The sequence below is a fragment of the Penicillium psychrofluorescens genome (genome assembly GCF_964197705.1).
Source record: "Penicillium psychrofluorescens genome assembly, chromosome: 4".
NCBI lineage: Eukaryota > Fungi > Ascomycota > Eurotiomycetes > Eurotiales > Aspergillaceae > Penicillium > Penicillium psychrofluorescens.
Genome location: NC_133442.1, coordinates 4,190,756 through 4,205,360, shown reverse-complemented (window position 1 = coordinate 4,205,360; position 14,605 = coordinate 4,190,756). Strand labels below are relative to the sequence as shown.

The window sequence follows — 14,605 nt, the reverse complement described above, 5'->3', positions numbered from 1 at the left end:
GGATAAAAATAAATCTCACTTTCGTTAAGCTTCTTCGGATTGTAGCTTGGGCCGCGTAACATCAATACATGACCATCAGCACGTTGTGGTCAACCACCTCGTGCGCGACGGGCCAGGGAAAAGGGGCCTGTGCAGCCAGCCAGCCAGTGGTGAAAACCACAGTGGAGCACGATCTGATCGGAGGGCGGATTACTATCATTTGTGCGAAAATCATGCTGGCTTCTGGTCCAGGCCCAACTAGTCTCTCAGGGGGGGCTGGTCCTGGGTACTTGGCTCGTTCCTTCACCCGGCCGGGAGGAGGAGGTACCTGGTACTGTCGCAATGTGACGACCACGATGACTAGAGCACTAGCCGCCGAGGGCTGAAGAGAGAGGAGCCTGTTACCATACCGTAATCCTACTTTAGCTCGTAAATAATGGTCACCCCCCAGACAGAAGAAAAAGCAACGCCAGGGCTTCCAGAACACGTGACCGCCTCGACTCCTCTTCTCGCCCTCCACCCCCGAGCACTGCTTTTCGTCCCATCGGATCTTCCCACCGTTTCTTATTGATTTCTCTGAGCCTGAGTGTGCTGTTGCCATCCTTGGCGTGTTGACCAGCCAATAGTGTTGGCTGATTATTTGGGGGGCTCGTTGAAAGGCGGTACGTGCTGTGTTCCAACGCCAGAGCTCAGGGCGCTTGCTTATCCAGGAGGTGAGCCCATGTTCATAGCCGCGCTCTCTCATTCCTCGTGCTGGTGAGCCTTCTGGCCTGCTACTGCATCCCCTCGAGTGCTTGTGCACTACTGGATCCTTTGCGCTGGACAACCTTCCTCCGCAGCTACCCCCGATGCGTGGCGCGAGCACGGGGCGAGACTCCTCTCCCTCAGCTCCGCCTACCCAAGCGCCCATGAATTCCACCCCTGGACAGTCGGACCCGAACAGTAAGTCAATGCGCATGACCCTTCTCCGGCTCTGTTGGCGCCTAGAGAACATTGCCCCCCTGACGCGTTTCGTTCTCCAGGTCCTGAATCGCCCCCAGGTCCCAGTCGCGCTGCCGCCGAGGAGGCCGAGATACAGCCCACCGAGCAGTCAAACCAGGCTTCATCTTCCATCGCATCGGCATCGAGTCCTCCCGAGGCTGCTGAAAGTGCGGACGCGCCGAAGAAGCACCATCTGCTGATCCCCATGCCGTCCCGACGCTCCTCGAAGAAGGCAGACAAATCCTCCGTGTCGGAACAGACCGAAGAGACTGGGCACAAAGAGCCGACTCGGCGACCTTCGAAAGTGAGCATCTTGAAAGCTGGCAGAGACCGGAGTAGGGCCAGCAGCCGCCGGTCGCGCCGGACGCAGCAGGACGTGGCCAATGTGGAAGAGAGCAAAGAAACTCCTGCGCCCGCGATGAACGGTCCCGCGAGACCTCAAAAGAAAGCCCCTAATAAGTTGTTTGCTTTCCTGAGTTGCTGTTCTTCCCAGGACGTTGATGCCGACGATGCGACCCTGCCTGCAAAGAAGACGACCAAGCGGCAACCGGCCTCCAACCGGCTGCCCACCCCCGACAAAGCAGAAGTCCACAATGGCGACTCGAGCACGGCCGAGTCGAGAGACCCGGCATACTTTGGTGATGAGAAAGCGAGCTTGACAGTCAGCGCCGACCAAGCGCAACCTCAGGCCGAGGAGGAGCCCAGCTCAGCTGCGACTGATGTGCAGGCAACGGCCGTGGGGCTCAGCCCGCCTGAGGCCGGCGCGTCCCCTGTGTCCAAGGAACAATCCGAGGATCATGCCGCCAATGGGACGATAGCTGAGTCGAAAATGGAGGGCATTCAGCGATCAAATGAGCCACCCAGCCCGGTCCCTGAAGAGCCGGCCGCTGAAGCTCCGGCGCCCAAGACGTCAGGCGACGGTCTTGATGAGTCGTCCCATGAAGAGGCGGTTCCGTCGGCGACAGTACTTCCCCCGCCACCTCCATTGGCGCCGCCTGCTCCCCAAGCTCGCTCTGGAACCGACGAAGATCAACAGTGGCTGTTGGGGCCTCCGCCACCTCACCTCCAAAATCGAAAATGCCTTGTCCTTGATCTTGATGAGACTCTGGTTCACAGCAGCTTCAAGGTGAATAAATCCTTTTTTCTGCAATGTTGCTAGTACTTATCTTTGATATAGGTCCTTGAACGCGCCGACTTCACTATCCCAGTGGAGATTGAAGGCCAGTATCATAATATCTACGTGATCAAGCGGCCAGGTGTGGATCAGTTCATGAAGCGAATGGGCGAGTTGTATGAAGTAGTAGTGTTTACTGCGTCTGTTTCCAAGGTAAGTATCAATCCCCCCTTTCCCCACCACATGCGCTGATTGTGTTCCAGTACGGCGATCCTTTGCTGGACCAACTAGACATCCACAATGTGGTGCATCACCGGTTATTCCGAGAGAGCTGTTACAATCACCAGGGGAATTATGTAAAGGTCAGTATCATTTGGGCGAGGAGCAATAGCAGACTCTGACTATCGTGCAGGACCTTTCCCAGGTCGGACGAGACCTCCGGGAAACCATTATCATCGACAACTCCCCAACGTCCTACATCTTCCATCCCCAACACGCGATACCCATCAGCAGCTGGTTTTCTGACGCACACGACAACGAGCTGCTTGATCTTATCCCCGTCCTGGAGGATCTGGCAGGGGCGCAAGTCCAAGATGTTAGCATGGTCCTGGACATCACCCTCTAAAGGTCCGGGCAGTACGCCTTGAGATTCCCGTTTTTGAGCGAGCTCTTTTCTCTTGCACGCGCGAAAAGCCTCTGTTCCAGCATTTCTTTCCCTCTCTCTGTTTTCTCTGTTTGGGGGTTTACTTTCTTTTGGCCCCTCACGCTCAAGGGAACTGGCCTCCCTTGACGTGTCCGGCGGCATCTATTGCATTGTTGTTCTAGGGCTGCCACTAAGCCTGGCATCTTGTTGACCTTTTGCATTTGTGTGATTCCATTTGACCAGACGACCGCTCCCAGCGAGCCGGCTTCCTCCCCTTTTTTCCTTTTCTTGTTGTTGATTTGATTCCCTGACGCGCTCTGACATCCTTTCTCTTTTTCTTCCCTATCCACGTCCTCTTTTCTGTTGTTTCCTATGCATCCCGCAGGCGTCCATTGGTTCTCATGTCAATGCTGTACCCTCAGCCAGCCTTTTCTTTATTACTTGTCTGCCTCGCTACCTACACTGCCAGCCGGTTCTCGAAAGATCCCCCTCAATCCATCCTGCTTCGTTCCGATCCCTCCTCCCCAGTGACCGGTTTAATAGCCTCCCTTCCTCTGTGCCGCCATTAAGGAAAGGACGCCTCCTGTTGGATAGTATTGCTTGAAACTACAATGTACATGACTATGAACCTCGCTCTAGTTGCTGCCGTAGTTATGTGTCTATTTGTATAGTCGTGTCTAGTACATGTAGTTAGTGAATGCTGGGTACCTTGACGATCAAACCATGTGTAGTCAGCCGCTCTCCAAAACTCCAAAAAAAAGGCTCCCCGCATCATCGTCATCCCACCCGCTCACACCTCTAGCCACAACCCGCAACCATGAAGAACAAGGAAGGCTGGGACGGAAAGCTTCGTATGGAGCCCCAGGCTGTGATCTCCAACCCGGAGGCCCTGGAAGATTCCGATTACTCGGACCCCGACGCCCCGCCCGTGGAAGAGATCGACGCCGATGAGGGTGAGTGAGCACGGTGGTGGTATCCCCCAGCACGGAATGAATGGATGCTGATAACCCGGCAGATCTACTCGCCGATGAGGATCCAAACACAGAGGAAATTGACATGGTACATTGTCGCATAACCTCCCTCGCAGCGCTCCGGTTAGAGCGCTTCTCAAAACTTCAGGTACTCCCACTGCTCCCTTTCCCTCTCTCCAACCAAACCCATACTGACTCCAGGATGGAACAGAAACTCTGCTTTCGCCAAAACCAAATCACCAAAATCGACTTCCCGCCCAACATCGCCGCCTCTATCACCGAGCTCGACCTCTACGACAACCTCATCTCGCACATCAAGGGCCTCGACGAGTTCCGCGATCTCACGAGCCTGGACCTCAGCTTCAATAAGATCAAGCATATCAAGAATGTGGCACATTTGACCAAACTGACGGACATCTTCTTCGTGCAGAATAAGATCTCCCGCATTGAGGGCTTGGAGACGCTGACCCAGTTGAGGAACTTGGAGCTGGGCGCGAATAAGATTCGGGTGTGTCTCTCTCCCTCTTTTTTGGGGTGAATTGATCTGACATGTTGGCCAGGAAATTGAGAATCTCGAGACCCTCACGGCCTTGGAGGAGCTGTGGCTGGGCAAGAATAAGATCACCGAGATGAAGGTACTATTTTCTCCCACTGATTTGAAAACATTCATGGAACTGACATCGGCATAGAACCTAGACCACTTAACAAGCCTCCGCATTCTGTCCATACAGTCCAACCGCCTCACCAACCTAACAGGCCTTTCCTCCCTCCCACAACTCGAAGAACTCTACTTCTCGCACAACGCCGTCACCGATCTCTCCGGCCTAGAATCCAACACGGGCCTCCGCGTCCTCGACTTCTCCAACAACCAAGTCTCAAATCTAGCGCATCTCTCATCCCTCACAAATCTGGAAGAACTGTGGGCGTCGAACAACCAACTCTCCAGCTTCGAGGAAGTGGAGCGCGAGCTGAAAGACAAGGAGAAGCTGGAGACTGTTTACTTTGAGGGGAACCCGTTGCAGACTGCTGGTCCCGCGGTTTATCGGAACAAAGTCCGGCTGGCGTTGCCGCGGATTAAACAGATTGATGCGAGTATGTATATGTTTCATCTTGATCAGGGAGGACCCATGCTAACGTGATGATTCTGCCTAGCTTTCGTTCGGGTTTGATACACATGTGGGATTCTCCCATCCAGGTGCCGGTAATGACCCCGGTGTTCTGTCAGTTTTTATAGCCCTTTTTCTGCAGCGAATACACACGATGCGATGCGCTGCTGGGCCCTGGATCAATGGCGTAGACGGTCCGATATGTGGCGCGAGTATCCTCCCTGGGCCACTGGCTCTGCTCTCGAGAGCGATGCCTATCTGGGGACGCCTGTCGGAAAGGGACTCGTAGACTCCATGCGGCGAAGCAGAGTCTACATAGATAGCTCCTCGATATGTTCGAGTGTGTTGCTCTCAGTTGATACTCCTCCAAGCAGCACCAGCACCAATTCACCCAATATCCTTCCCACTCTCCTTCTGCTCCGTTTCAATCTCCCGCACCCTGTCCTCCCTCCCCATATGTTCTTCCTGTTCCTCAATCTCCATCCCTTGTCCCTTCCTCCAAAGCCCCATCAAGCTCCCCGCACCCAGCGCCTTCGAATTCTCCGCAATCTTCTCCTTCACCGCATTCGAGATATAATACTTCTTGCTCGCAAGCACATCCGCCAATTCCCGTAACGGGATCGCGGTTTCTTTGCCTGTCAGATCCTCGTAGTGCGGGTTCTTCTTGTAGATGTTATATGTGCTGTGGAACGGGTTGCGGCGGAGATTGTGCGCGTGGTTGTGGTATGAGGGGGAGATGGTGCATGTTAGCACTGTGGGAGAAGTGTTTGGGGCGTTCGCAGAGGAGGTGGTGGTGAGGGAGGAGAAGAGCGAGGAGAGAGATGTTTTTTCTGGCGGCGAGAGCGGGACGGTTATGGGCGACGAGGCGATGGCGCGCTCGGCTGCGTCGGGGGTGGCGAAGATGGCGAGGATTGACTCGTGTTTTTTGGGGCTTGTGTTGAAGACATCGTACTGTTCCATCGGTCAGTTTGTTAGTAGGAAGTGCTGGGGTTGGTTGGTTGGTAGGTTGGGCTCACTTTAAGGTTCCGAAAGGTCACCACCTCGCCGAACTTCTGCAGCGCTGCCAGCACCAGCTTGCTGTCGCCTAGTTTGCGCGGCACGGGATGTGTGGTGATGTGCACCTGAGCGCGCGTGAGGGTCGACGGGGAGGCCATCGGGGCCAGTAGGAGAGAGGTGGTAGAGGGAAAGGAGAAGAAGTTGTGATGAATTAATGCCGAACGAACAAATGCTTGGCATTTTTCTATTTAGCCTCAAACTACAACACAAAAGGTGACCGAATATATCATTTTATCATTTTATGTACACAATCCGAATAAAAAGTAAGTCGTCATCAACGTCGGGACTCGTCATGTTCTAGGACCGTTTCTTGACATCTAGAAAATTGGGACATAGAGGCCGTACTATGTCGATCGTCAGTATCTACTTCAACTTGATAGAAAAGAGAGGCGGAAAACTCACAGCAAGGGGGTCATTGAAGCGCAGACCCTTATCCAGAGCACTGATCGAATCAATCTCGGCAGCATCCAGCTCAAAGTCGGTGACCTGGAGGTTCTGCGCCAGACGAGTCGGGTTGTTGCTCTTGGGGATGACGGCAATCTTGCGCTGCGTAGCCCAGCGCAGCAGCACCTGCGCCGGGGTGCGGCCGTGCTTCTGCGCAATAGCAGTGACAGCGGCGTGCTCAAACAGCAGCGGCGTATCCTGCGCATCCTTCAAGTTCAGCTCGAGGAAGCTGAGCGGGCCGAACGACGAGTACGCCGTGACAGTCAGGCCCTCCTTCTGCGCATAGTCGACCAGACGCTTCTGGGTCAGGTAGGGGTGGTGCTCGATCTGCAGGGTAGCCGGGCGGACACGCGCATACCGCAGCAGATCCATCAGCAGCTGGGCGCTGAAGTTGCTGACGCCGATGCTGTGGGCCAGCTTCTGGTCGACCAGCGACTCCATGGCGGTCCAGGTCTCGCGGATGCTGGCCGTGCTGAGCTCCAGCTTGTCGTCGGCGGACATCCAGCCCGGGGGATAGCGCACCGCCGGGTCGACGTACTTGAGCGCAATGGGGAAATGCACGATGTACAGATCGAAGTAGTCCACGCCCCAGTCGGCTAGCTGCTTGCGGCAGATCGGTCCGACCTTGTCGCCATCGTGAAAGCTGTTCCACAGCTTCGACACGATGAACAGCTCCTCGCGCTTGACTAGGCCGTCTTTGATGGCGCGTGCCACGCCCTGTCCGGCTTCCACCTCGTTGCCGTAGTCTGGCCGGGTGGGTCAGAATTTGGGGGAGACACTATTTAGATACTATGAAAGGAGACTCACCGCAGGCACCGTCGAAACAGCGGTAACCGGCCTTAATGGCATTGTAGATCTGGTCGGCGCAAGTGTCATTGTTGACCTTCCACAGGCCGAAGCCCACGAGGGGCATTTCGAAGCCGCTGTTCAGCGTGACGGTAGGAGCAACCATTGTGAGAGAGAGGGGGGGAGTACGTGACAAGAAGAGAGAGAAAAAAAAGAGGAAATCTGACCGGAACCGCAACAAGCGAGGGACGAGTGTCTGCTCTTAAATTCACATTTACACGGCGCCACACAGCTCATGGTCCAGGCTAAATGCGAGAAGTGTACATGACTAGCGGCCGGTAAAATACACGGCTAAATTCGTTCTATGGAATCTCGCCGCTGATTTACCCCGGGCCCTTCGGAGAAGAATGCAAGAAGAGGATCGTAACTATTATTATTTTCCAGAAATCATCTTGGTCCTGTCCGACGCCACATCCTTCCCCAGACCCCGAATAAATAAATAAACAATTCATATCATGTGAGCGTACATGAGTTTTCGAGACACAGTAGTACATAATTATCATTACCAATAAAGATCTTATCCGTTGGGAATATTTCCTAGACAGCATCCACCGCGTTCTCTCCGTAGCCATTACCGGCATGGTCGGGGCCTGCCCCGTGAGCATGCATACCCGGCCCGGGATTCGACATGCGTCCGACGATTTTGTCCATCAGGTCGTCACCCGGCATGAGGCCGTCGAAATGTTGCTGTGAGTCCCGCGAGGATGGTTGTTGCTCCGGCGCATGGAACTGGAGGTGATGATGGTGGTAGTTGCCGCCGCCGACATCGCTGGCCATCTGGCCTGAGTGGGTGCCCCACGACGATTGGCCGTGGCTGAGATCGTCCAGGGACTGCGTGTTGGGCGCAAAGAAGCCGTTCAGCATGTGGTTGCTGCTGTCGTGCACGCCGACGCTATGCTGCTGCGAGGGCACGTACTGCGACCCGTCTGGACCCATCCCGTATCCACCGAGACCGGAGTGGGAGAGTGGCAGATCGTGCATGTTCAGCATCACGGGCCCGCCGCTGGAGACGCTGAGACTGGTGGGTTGGGAGGTCTCGGGAGCGAGACTCGTGGGGAAAGAATCGAGGACGGAGGACCCGGAGGTCTTGTCGCCGAGTCCATCTTCGGACTTCATAAAATCAAGATGTCCCGATGAATTAAACATGTGGGTCATGTTGTCCTGACCCGAGTACATGGGCCATTGAGACTGGGACTGGCTCTGGTGGTGCATCAGTTCCTGAGACTGCGGCGTCTGGTAGACGCCCTGGGAAGGCTTGTTGAGAAGAATAGAATCCAGGGAAAGAGGCGGGAGGTCCACCCCAGACGCGGGCAGCGGGCTGTTGGTCGATGTGCGGTCCGGCGGTGGGATCAGACGTCTCCAGGTCGTGGTGCCTACTTCATTGGGCCGAGTTTGACGGAACTTCCAGACCAAAACGGCCATCCGCTTGCTTTCCTCGCCATGGTGGCCCGGGTGATTGGCCATGCGTCGAGAATTGGGTGAAACGGCGCGAAGCTCTTGCACCGCAGTCAATGACCGCAGGAATCGCCGAGTACGCTCCTCGGCGGCATGGGCGGCCTCAGGGTTGCCCGAATCTTCTGCGATACGCTTATCCTGCGTCAACTCTGTGAAGACCTTAGCCCACCAGGACGACTCGAAGAGCGGCTTGATCTTGGTCGACTGGGTTTTGGGAAGATCGTGGTATGTCTCCAGGAGCCTCCGGCCATCATCGTAGATGTGCGTGCTACATGTCCAGTTTTCCATCTGGCTGACCATCAAGACATCTCCCGCAGTAGGATGCCCGAAGTCCAGATCCAACTGGATACCCAGGCGCGACCTCGCCGGAGGAAAGTCGCTCATGAGTTGGAGATTGACCTCCAGCATGATGATATCGCAGTCCAATGGACCATTGATATCATCGACCATTGAAGACAGATGAGGAAATGAGGCCCTCCATCCCGAAACAGTTTCGAGAGGCATGGGCGGTGCCACGGGATGGTGCGAGTCTCCTTGGAGACGGGTGTACGCATGAAGGGCTTTATCAATGCGGTTGGCCTGCTGAGGAGCACTCACCCACATGTCAAAACTGAAGCCGTGGATACCATGCGTTCCTGCGTCCTGCATACTATGACCCATGCTGTAGTGAGACGAGGTAAGATCCCCATATGACTGCATCGATCTCATATGATCCAGATAGCCGGGGTGAGCATGGCCCCCATAGGGGTTGGATACCGATGGGTGCTCCATTGAGGTACGCCATTTCGGGCCATTGGCCTGGGCATGTCCATTCGACCGCTCAGCGGAGGCTTCACGTACCAGGCGTTCCCCTACCAGTCCACGTCAGTCAATTGTTGAAGATAGGTTTTCATATACTCACAGTCCGGGTCGCCCTTCAAGAACGAGTCGAGCACCTGCAGATGGCTGGAGACCTGCTTCCGGGTTCTTCTCTTGCCGGTCAATTTGAATATATACTCCGCAATGAGCTCGTTTCGACCATAAGACTTGCCCCGTTCGGACCACTTTCTCCGGCCCATGGGAGGGTTCGCTTCGAGGGCTGTATATACAATTTTTAGCATCTTGCTGTTGTCGTTGTTTTTTCAACAGGAGAGAAAATCTTACCCTGCTGGAATGCGTCTTCCAATTCATCCGACCATACGGCTTCTCCATCCTTGCCGGTGTCCCGACGAGGGCGTGCCCTGTATTCCAGGTACTTTTGGGACTTGAGGTAGCTTCTTGCACGTCGAGCCGCTACATTGGGACCAACGGAGTGAAGTCGTCGTAGCTTTCGGGCATGCAGCCTGGCTGCTACGGCCTGCTGGTGCATGTTGGGGCCTTGCAGACCGTGAGGAGGGGCGACATGGTGAGCATGAGGATATTTGTAGCCCAACTGCTGGAGTTGTTCTTCATGACTGGTGGGATCGTTGTGTGCCAGGCTATCCGAGTAGGACTGGACATTCCCAGAGGTATTCTGGAGAGCACGATCCGAATGAGCACCGACAGCGGGCTCCAGGGACGGCTGGTTCTGAGGCACGAGGCAGTCGGGCTGCCAGTCAGCAGCCATTGGAGGCAGCAGGCACCCAGCGTGCTATTCTCTCGAAAAGAATGACGGATTCCAATGAAGGATTGGAGAGATGTGAGAGAGTGTGGCACACCGGGCCAAATGCTTACTGCCTGGGCAAAGGAACGCAGCGCAGTCACAACACACTGCCGACCCAAGAACGCAAGATAGTCGGGAAGAGAATGTAAGAAACTGGGAAAGAGAATGTGAGAGCGAGCAAGATGGTGTTTATAGGGACTACCATAACTCTTGGCCCTAAAGGGAGGATGGAGGGGGAGGGTGGGACGTGATTATAGTAGCAGCATTGCTACGCCAGGCTGTTTGTCGCCTGCCGTCCCTCGAACGCCATCTCCATACTCCTGGGCAGGTCGCCGGTTCACGCGTTGATGGGGCCAGAGAGCAAAGGACGGCCGCCTCTCCGTCCTTGCCGCAGCAAATCAGGAGTCAAGAAAGGGCTTGATGGAAAGGACGGTGCTCCCAAATGCAAGGGATGCAGAGCAGCACGATCCAGTGAGCAGTCAGCCGGAGATTTTGGGTGCCCGTCCATCGACGACAATTGCCACTGATCGGTGGTAGTTGCGGACGAGCAGGAATGTTGCTCATCCAACAACATTGCCATTCGCGGGCGCTGAAGAATGTTGGAGAGAGAAAAAACCTCACAACATTGGTAGCTGGAATGTCAACCTGGAGGGTCTGGAGGGTCTGGAGGGTCTGGCTCTGTTGACCCTGCAATCCAGGCTCGTGGAGTGTACAAAGGGTGGATGTAGCGCACGTTGGTTGGTACGATGTAGGGTTAGGTTACTTGGACGGGGAGATTTAGCGCACGAGGATCGACTTGCAGCACACTGACAGCTGCAGGAACGTGTTCGGGGTATCTCTTTTGCGTACAGTAGTAGACTCTTTGTGTCCTCCATTGCTCTCCACTGCAATGCAAGGGATAGTTTTTTGACCAATCCATGGCCACCCATTGATCCCTGGAGGGCCGAAAGACCTGGAAAGAAAGAAAGGGACCAACCAGCCTTCATGCCTCCTCGTCCTCCTGGGCCCCTACGGTAAATTTCTTCCTTCCCGCGCCCGTAAGCTGCTGGAGCTTGACCCTGTCCACCTGCTCCCCTACCTTCTTCTCGATCTTTGCGATCTCCTCCTCGGGATCGACGGCCTCCTCGCTCGCGAATTCCAGCACCAATCTCCGGCCCAGGAGATGCGTGTTTTTCAACGCGTCCATGGCATTTTCCGCCTCCCGGGCGCTTACAAAATCAGCAAATCCAAATCCACGCGCCGTCCGGTCGAATTTCTTGGGAACCCGCACAGACCGCAGTTGGCCATAGGCTCCGAAGAGTGACCAAATGTCCTTTTTGGTAGCTTGGAACGGCAAGTTCTTGATGATGATCTTCGTCCGTCGGGCGGCCATCTTCTTGGCGGTATCCTCGCGACGCCGCTCTTCCGCAGCATCCATGCCCTTGTGCGATGCACGGATGACAAGCTCATGTTGCTCCAACTTGTAGCCATTCATGGCGGCAAGAGCCGCCTCGGCTTGAGCCTTGGTTCTGAAATCAACAAACCCAAAGCCCATACTGAGTGTTTGCCCGGGTCGTTTGGGATCTGTTTTGGTCTTGATGCGGCCTGTGATAAAGCCGTCCAGCGGCCGGAAGGCCTCCACGAAAATTTCGTTTGTTGTGGAGAAGTTCAAGTTCTTGACAAACAGCGTCGAAGTTGCCACCGAGCTCTCGGGCTCATCTGCTGCGAAGGTGTCCGCCGTAGAGAATCCTTGAGACCTGCCCCGAATCTCCGGAGCAACTGCCTGCGGAATAACGGTGGGATCAAACAGGTTCTTAGGCGCTTTTTCCAGGAAAAGAATAGAATCACCCAGCTTGCGATAAGCAAGTCCCCTGAATGCCTTTTGTGCTTCATCGGGCCGACCAAACTCCACAATAGCAATGGTACCACTGGGCGGCATCAGTAGTCGGACAATCTGGCCATAGGGCTCAAAGAGTTTTCTCATTTCTCCCATCTTCACACCGAAAGAAAAGTTCTTCACTAGGATTGCTGTATTGCCACGTTCTCGGCCCTTAAAGGCATCGATGTTGACTCCGTTAGATGCGAAGTAGGCCTTCGTCTCTTGGATAACATGCGTCTCAGCATGTGCCTGTTTGACGGCGGCATCGGACGACGTCGGGTCTAGCAGGTCTGCTTTGGAGACACCGAGTCTGTCGGCTACGGAGGACATGACAGCATCTGCCTAAGAGGGTAGTCAGTATATAGAATATGTTCAGTGTAGCGCGTGAACTGACATTCATATAAAGTGAGTTCCAACTGAAGTTGGAGGAGGTTGCATCCATCTTGCGCCTGATTTGCTTCTGCTTTTTCAGGGGGAGCTTCGATAGCTCGTACTCGTCAATCTTATATGTTTTCTTGGCAGAAGCTGGCAGAATATGAAGAAGGCGACCCTGGAAATGCTTGCCGTCCAGACTTCGATAGGCCTCCACGGCTGCATCGGCGTCGGCATACTGAATGTAAGCAAAGCCTTTGCTGGTTGTAGAGCGAGTATCGAAAGCGACGTGGATCTGTATTCATTCTGTCAGCATTTGATCAATGACAAAAAAAAGTGCTATAAAAGAATGGACGAGTGGCTCTTCAGATAAACAAGAGCATCTACTAAAATATCTTGACCTGTTCACATCACATGCGTTTTGCATCAGATGTCCCTATCAGGAAAATCATCATACGAGCACTCTGCCGACATATATATATGATAAATATATCATATGTATATGCCAGCATGTCCAATGGGGAAACAATGAAAGAAAAATAAGACACTGACCTCCTCGATCTTTCCAAATGGTGTAAAGAGTGGTTGAAGATCCACCTCCGTTAAATCGTAAGCCAGGTTTCTGACAAATAACCGAGCAGAATCATGAATGAGATCAACATTCTGATCCTTCTCGGGTGTTGCTCGAGCTACATCATCATCATCATTATCATCATCATAATTATCGTTAGTTGCGGGTTGAGCCCCAATGGTCTCAATTGCCGCAGTGCGGGATTCCTCATGGTTGCTTGCTGGTGAGTCGGCCCGTTCTTCAACTTTCGGTTGATTGAATTCAGCCTGTTCGTCCTCATCCAGAAGTCCCAAAAGACGACTCGTTTTGGACCGCAGCCAGTCTGCATCTGACACCGGCTCAGCGTCACCTGGAGCCGAGTCTTCTTGCTCTGCTTCATCCTTATTCTCGTCTGCCCCACTTTGGTCGACCACAATGGGCTCAGGATGCGCAGCTGGCACTTGGATCTTGGCTTTCTTTGGTAGAGACTGCAACTCCTCGGCCACACCATCATCGTCGGGCTGGTTAGTGGAAGGCACAGGATCCTCCGAAGCCTTTGCCGTGTTATCATCATTCGCCCATGTCCGGGTCTTCGATGAATGCTGCATTAACGAGAGGTATTCCTGAAGCTTTGGGTCCTGTGACTTGGTCTCGGCATCCCTCTTGCGCTTGAGCCCGTTTTCCGAGTTATCGGTAACAGCATCATGTTTCCGTGTTGTATGAGCCTTCTCAACTGGGTTTGAATCAATCTACAATGATACGGGTCAGTCTCCAGACCACCTTGATCGGTCAGCGTGCGCGGCGGCGAGAGGATGAGGCCGATCAATCACCGTGTGTGTTCACGTACCGGACGAGCGATGTCTACCGAGATCTTGGACATCTTCATGTAAGACCTGTTGAAATAGTCCACGGCTTGTTTGGCAGCTTCCTGGCTTTTGAAGCCGACGAAGCCCATGCGGCGTTTCGGCAGGACATGGGCATCCGTGACTTGGAAGCGGGTTGAAAAATGCTGCCGCAGCTGATCATTCGAGCAGGATGGCGGCAGACCACTGACGAAGACCCTTGTATTCTCCATTTTGAGGGAGTTCGGAGCCGAATGCCGGTTCAGAAGAGCAGAAGCAAAACGACGAGGAAAACTTTTTTTTTTTTTTCTTGTAGACAGACCCAGGCGGTGAGAACGGGCTCCGACAGGCGGTGAGTGGAATGGAAATTCCCGGCAATACTAGTCAAGGCGGTCAGCCACTGTTGGTGACGCGACTCCCATCACCGCGCAATTATTGTGCCTTGTCACCAAACATTCGACCGGCACCTCGCACCTCTGACCCTCTTCATCTCGCTCAATCAAATTTAGTCTCCAGCTGCGAACATGGCTTCAGAGAAGAAGGACAAGATGGAGGGTATGTTCTGCCCCTCCACGGTGGTTCCACCTGCTAAACATTGTGCGCAGCGCAAATCAAGTCCGTCGACATGGTAAGAGACACAGTACAATGGCCAGAAGTTCGGGCTCTCATTCAGATTTTTAGACGGAAGATATGCAGCAAGAGGCGATTGCCCTCGGTATGAGACCATGCACACCCCCGCGCACGATCAGAAAACAGTGACTGATTTT

The 14,605-nt window shown here is 54.2% G+C and overlaps 6 protein-coding genes across 6 annotated transcripts; 2 read left to right on the top strand and 4 right to left on the bottom strand.

Annotated features, from left to right (window-relative positions):
- Window positions 1-827: 827 nt before the first annotated feature.
- Window positions 828-2,699, top strand: PFLUO_LOCUS7239 (uncharacterized protein; the record flags this gene model as incomplete). Its single annotated transcript, XM_073784861.1, has 5 exons — window positions 828-921; window positions 1,002-2,086; window positions 2,138-2,287; window positions 2,338-2,436; window positions 2,487-2,699. 5 exons carry the CDS (start codon window positions 828-830, stop codon window positions 2,697-2,699), a joined length of 1,641 nt encoding a protein of 546 aa, XP_073641274.1.
- Window positions 2,700-3,534: 835 nt separating this feature from the next.
- Window positions 3,535-4,857, top strand: PFLUO_LOCUS7238 (protein phosphatase regulatory subunit Sds22; the record flags this gene model as incomplete). Its single annotated transcript, XM_073784860.1, has 6 exons — window positions 3,535-3,670; window positions 3,733-3,776; window positions 3,900-4,196; window positions 4,249-4,323; window positions 4,378-4,780; window positions 4,841-4,857. 6 exons carry the CDS (start codon window positions 3,535-3,537, stop codon window positions 4,855-4,857), a joined length of 972 nt encoding a protein of 323 aa, XP_073641273.1.
- A 324-nt stretch (window positions 4,858-5,181) lies between these two features.
- On the bottom strand, window positions 5,182-5,948 carry PFLUO_LOCUS7237 (uncharacterized protein; the record flags this gene model as incomplete). The annotated part of the gene is made up of 2 exons (XM_073784859.1): window positions 5,182-5,745; window positions 5,811-5,948. The coding sequence occupies 2 exons, from the start codon at window positions 5,946-5,948 to the stop codon at window positions 5,182-5,184; spliced, it is 702 nt and encodes a 233-aa protein (XP_073641272.1).
- A 219-nt stretch (window positions 5,949-6,167) lies between these two features.
- On the bottom strand, window positions 6,168-7,246 carry PFLUO_LOCUS7236 (D-xylose reductase; the record flags this gene model as incomplete). Its single annotated transcript, XM_073784858.1, has 3 exons — window positions 6,168-6,194; window positions 6,253-7,040; window positions 7,102-7,246. The coding sequence occupies 3 exons, from the start codon at window positions 7,244-7,246 to the stop codon at window positions 6,168-6,170; spliced, it is 960 nt and encodes a 319-aa protein (XP_073641271.1).
- Window positions 7,247-7,677: 431 nt separating this feature from the next.
- Window positions 7,678-10,180, bottom strand: PFLUO_LOCUS7235 (uncharacterized protein; the record flags this gene model as incomplete). The annotated part of the gene is made up of 3 exons (XM_073784857.1): window positions 7,678-9,446; window positions 9,497-9,673; window positions 9,739-10,180. 3 exons carry the CDS (start codon window positions 10,178-10,180, stop codon window positions 7,678-7,680), a joined length of 2,388 nt encoding a protein of 795 aa, XP_073641270.1.
- Window positions 10,181-11,198: 1,018 nt separating this feature from the next.
- On the bottom strand, window positions 11,199-14,071 carry PFLUO_LOCUS7234 (Multiple RNA-binding domain-containing protein 1; the record flags this gene model as incomplete). Its single annotated transcript, XM_073784856.1, has 4 exons — window positions 11,199-12,416; window positions 12,469-12,741; window positions 12,999-13,745; window positions 13,844-14,071. The coding sequence occupies 4 exons, from the start codon at window positions 14,069-14,071 to the stop codon at window positions 11,199-11,201; spliced, it is 2,466 nt and encodes an 821-aa protein (XP_073641269.1).
- Window positions 14,072-14,605: the final 534 nt, after the last annotated feature.